This window comes from Priapulus caudatus, unplaced genomic scaffold (genome assembly GCF_000485595.1).
Source record: "Priapulus caudatus unplaced genomic scaffold, Priapulus_caudatus-5.0.1 Scaffold2006, whole genome shotgun sequence".
NCBI lineage: Eukaryota > Metazoa > Priapulida > Priapulimorpha > Priapulimorphida > Priapulidae > Priapulus > Priapulus caudatus.
Genome location: NW_014579067.1, coordinates 1 through 4,474, shown reverse-complemented (window position 1 = coordinate 4,474; position 4,474 = coordinate 1). Strand labels below are relative to the sequence as shown.

Sequence of the window (4,474 nt, the reverse complement as noted above, 5' to 3'; positions counted from 1 at the left end):
TCTCAAGCCTGCTGATTACTATGTTAAAGCGATTATTGCGAGAATTTTCCAGTGTTTTCACCACTTTCATGACGCCTACCGTTATTGCTCGAGTAACAGCAATTGTCTAGAGTAACAATAAAATGTCCTAGAACCATCGTATTCACTAAAAACTGCCAGTTTCGAACTACTGGTTTCGAACTAGTTTTGTAAACATTTATTTTCTGTTATCTTGAACTAGGCGGAAGTGTGGATTAGCTTGTGGCGCCACCGCTTATCTGCCATAGACAAAGCATGGCTCTCTCAAATCATGCACTTGTTTTCAATTAATCACCGACACAAATACAAGTTTGCCAATTCTGCCATTAGGCATTGTCGCGACACGATAAAATGCATTGCGGTTACGATGTGTTCATATCCAATTTTCTATGCTATAACTGCATAAAATCTTAGTATTTATAATGTTGGTGTAATTAGTGATATTTTTGCTGTCAGTTGAGACTATATTCAGCTATATTTAGTTTTTCTGAGCAAAAATCTCGCAATAGTCATTTTAATAGTACATAGATTTCCTTGTGTTGTGAGCGTGGCAGCCGCATACCAGCAGCGGGAGTTTTTGAAGCTGCCACGCTCGTGGGGAAATACACGTACTATGAATGTAATAATCACGGATGCTCGAGATTGGATAAGTGGATCCGTGTATTTTTCAACGGACTGTAATTTGTTGCTAATTTGGTCCACAATACTCCGTGGTCTCCATGCGTTTTGCACCATTTATGTGTATAGTCCGTGTTTTATGCATTTATTCCAGTTCATAGTGCGCATTGAATGTGCTACGGAATGATGGAGATTTCTCCTCGGCTGTTGCAGTTTGAGGTATTTGAATGGCATACAATCTCGGTATGGTTACAATTGAACAACTCTGATTTAGTGCTATCTCCCTATTTTTTCATTACAGGATGCGTCTGTGCACAAGTGTGACAGATAGTGAAGCAGACCGAGCAAAGGCCCAGTTGCGTACATCAATGCTACTGCAGACACAAGGCACTACCCCTAAAGCTGATGAAATCGGAAGGTAATCGATGCTTACCATTGTGATTTCATTTAGTTGCATTCTGTGAAATTCTGTGTGAACGGCACCAGAATAATGTCATTAATAATCAGCCCATATAGTATTTTTATACTATAAATTTATATAAATAAAATATTAAATTATTTTAATAAAATATAGTATATATTTTTATACTAGTCTTCATTTGGCATACTCAGAGGCAATGTGATTATACAGTGACATGATGTCAATAGCAAATATAGTCTTTTTGTTTGGCATATTAAATTTATGACATAACAGCATGATGCATTCATGAGGTCATATGACATGATGTAGGAAGCATGCTAATTGTCTCTTTCTCTTTCTCTCTCTCTCTCTCTCTCTTCCGTTCTTCTCTGCACGTGCATGAGTGCAGACAAGTGTTGATGCACGGACGTCGCATCCCCTTCGCAGAGATGGATAACATGATTAGTCAGGTGACGCCAGCCCAGATTCGGGATGTCTGCACAAAGTACATGTACGACAAATGTCCTGCAATCGCTTCTCTCGGTGAGTGTCTCATAGCTTCCAATTTAAATGGTCAGGCTTGAAAATAAGCATACTGAAATTGTAATATTCTATGCATATATAAGTTCAAAAGACAAGGGTATTGTAAGTAATGCAGTAACTGTGGCCATATTAGTGAAATGTTGTGTACGTTTATTCTTGCAAACATTTTAAATGAGGTGGCTTTTTCTTTACAGTTGTATCGATAGGCTCTGCACTATTGGGTTCATGTATCTACTAGCACAAAAATTTTATTAGCATAGAAGACATCAAACATGGCACCCAACTTGATATGTTTCCAATAATTCAATTATGTAGCATCTGTATCATGTGTATAAACAAAGCATTGCTACACCAATCACTACAGCTTTGCTATCACTACGTGAATCCTTTGCTATCTGAAGGTGTGGTCCCATTATATTGTACGTTTGTACCCTATAGGTCCAATCGAGCAAGTACCTGACTACAACAGACTGAGAGCAGGGATGTACTGGCTGCGTCTTTAACACACACAAAATAGAAAATGTTGAGATCACAAGTTATCAGTAGCAAACCACTGGAAAAGAATCTTATTGGTAAGAGTACAGAGTATCTTTGCAGTGTTAACGACAGATAATTGAAGGCATTTTTTGTTGTAGCTGTTAAGCAATGTTAGCCAGTGGTTTCTGTTTCTGTTCTGTTTGCGTTAATAAATAAAGAATGAAAATCGTCATTTCTGTGGAAACATTTATCAAATATGATGTATCTCCATATAATGCGCATATATGCCCTGAATGCAACATTAATTCGCTTAAGGATACTGTCAGGCGTACGGCTTACGGCGTAACACTGTAAAGGGCATATGGCAACAACGAATATCCATTAGCATATGAAAAGTTTGCGCTGGGAAATTTTGTTGTAAATCGCACTTTAATTTAGGAAATAATATTGAAATAAATGTACGACAATTTTGGAGTGATTTTCCTAGAAAACGCAATCTAATTTCGTAAACAAAGAGCATAACTTATAGGTTTCAGACCGAGATTGGGGTGATGGTCAAATGCGAGTTGCAGCATGACATCTAATGACTCATGTTTTTGCAGACGCACCAGCACAAGCCGCACACAATGCACAGCGTTCACACACACACGTCGTTTTCACACACACACAAATAAACTTCTGTTACAGGTAACATACCAAAATGCAAATCTCTTTTATATAATACAAACAAAGCAACTTAGGGTAGACAGCATTACAATTATACTCTCAATCTACTTAAAAATACCATATTATTAAAAAATATTATTTAAAAGACTTAAATTAAATCTTTCTATCCTTAAAGGCGACAGTAGCCTCTACGATTTAACTGCATACACTTACTTACTGTATAACAAATCGTCTATTACCCACGACGTAATTTAGTTACCAAAGATACCTAATTATAATTGTATTATAAATTCACTTAGCACTTATGAACGCTGATACGAAATTTTGTGAACTCCACAGCACGCGCATGACACGTGCAGACCGTGCTGGCCACCCCGAAAACAACTGCGTGATTCTACAAATTATTTTGCACGTTACAGACCGAGGGCTAATCACAAAAGTGCAATTATATTTATACTTAAATGCTATTTAACCGAACGATATTCATTTTAGGGCAAATTTATCCATATTATAACTAACTGTATGTCGTTTATAAGATATTACAATCCTTTTGCTTTTAAATGAATAAATAAGTAATACCCTCGGTCTGTAGCCCTTGGCTGGAAAGTGGTTTTGCGCAACTTATCAGATCGCGCGCTTTGAGTGGCGCCACCGTCGTTGTAATCAAACTGTAGTCGTTAGTTTTAAAACATTTAAAAAAAAAATTTCTAATGGTGATTAAACTATGAAACTTTTTATGTAGCGTAATTATAACCTGAATTAGCTGAAAATAACCCTAGAACCTAGAGTAAACTCTCCCTTTAATTATAATGATATATACATATATAATGCGTAGATGCGTGTATTGGCGCACAAGCACTCTACATCTAGACACACCGAACATTGCATATAGGAAACGCATTCATCAAAGATAAAACGCCATACGACGCTAACTTCATATGCACCGAATCGGCAGTGACCGAAATTATATCAGTATAAATCAGTACGCGTCTCTCTAGCTCCACCTCCTCTCTTCCACCCAGTGCCTCGCACCCCATCTCCTGCTCTCATGCCATCCGCCTGAATGAAGTTGAATGCCATTGAAGGTTTCTAGAGCTTACTGAAAGGCGACTATGAATTATAGGACTCCCACCCCCAACAATAATTAAGACAATTAATTACTTATTCTTTATCTTTTTATATACAAACAAAATTTACCACTACAATAAAATTTCAATGGAGAAATGGTCATATGCCGTATTACATATTATACGTATTATACGTATAACATAAATATATTAACCTACTGATACAGCATAATTTTGAAACATGTTGTTGTTGACGTGTTTTTGTGTGTGCATTTTTTGCTTAATTTCGTACACACACGCGCGTGCGCACACATGCACACATACATATACGCACACGCAACGCGCGCACGTACGTACGTTCAAACGTTTGTTGAAACGCGTATAGTTCGTATGAACTTGTGGTGCACGGCACGCTTGCCTGTGTAGTCATTGCCTGTGTAGATATTCTTAGTCCGGAGTAGTTTCCCTCGATTCTGCGGATAGATGGCGCCCAACTGTTGTATTTTACTATAATTGTTGCCAACTCTCTGATTCACACGTACACGCACGATCGATCACACACATGCACGATCAAACACACGTACATACGCATGCACACACGCACGCGCGCGCGCGCACACACACACACACACGCACGCACACACACACACAATAAACACACACACACACACACACACACACACAC

General features: G+C 38.1%; 1 protein-coding gene across 1 annotated transcript in view; it reads left to right on the top strand.

Moving 5' to 3' along the window:
- Window positions 1-2,093, top strand: part of LOC106818067 (cytochrome b-c1 complex subunit 1, mitochondrial-like) — a 15,361-nt gene extending 13,268 nt beyond the window's left edge. Inside the window, exons 12-14 of the mRNA XM_014822789.1 lie at window positions 938-1,054; window positions 1,446-1,579; window positions 2,018-2,093. Of these exons, the coding sequence (XP_014678275.1) occupies window positions 938-1,054; window positions 1,446-1,579; window positions 2,018-2,082 (316 nt within the window). The 3' untranslated portion in view covers window positions 2,083-2,093. The remainder of the gene's footprint in view (window positions 1-937; window positions 1,055-1,445; window positions 1,580-2,017) is intronic.
- The last annotated feature ends 2,381 nt before the right edge of the window (window positions 2,094-4,474 follow it).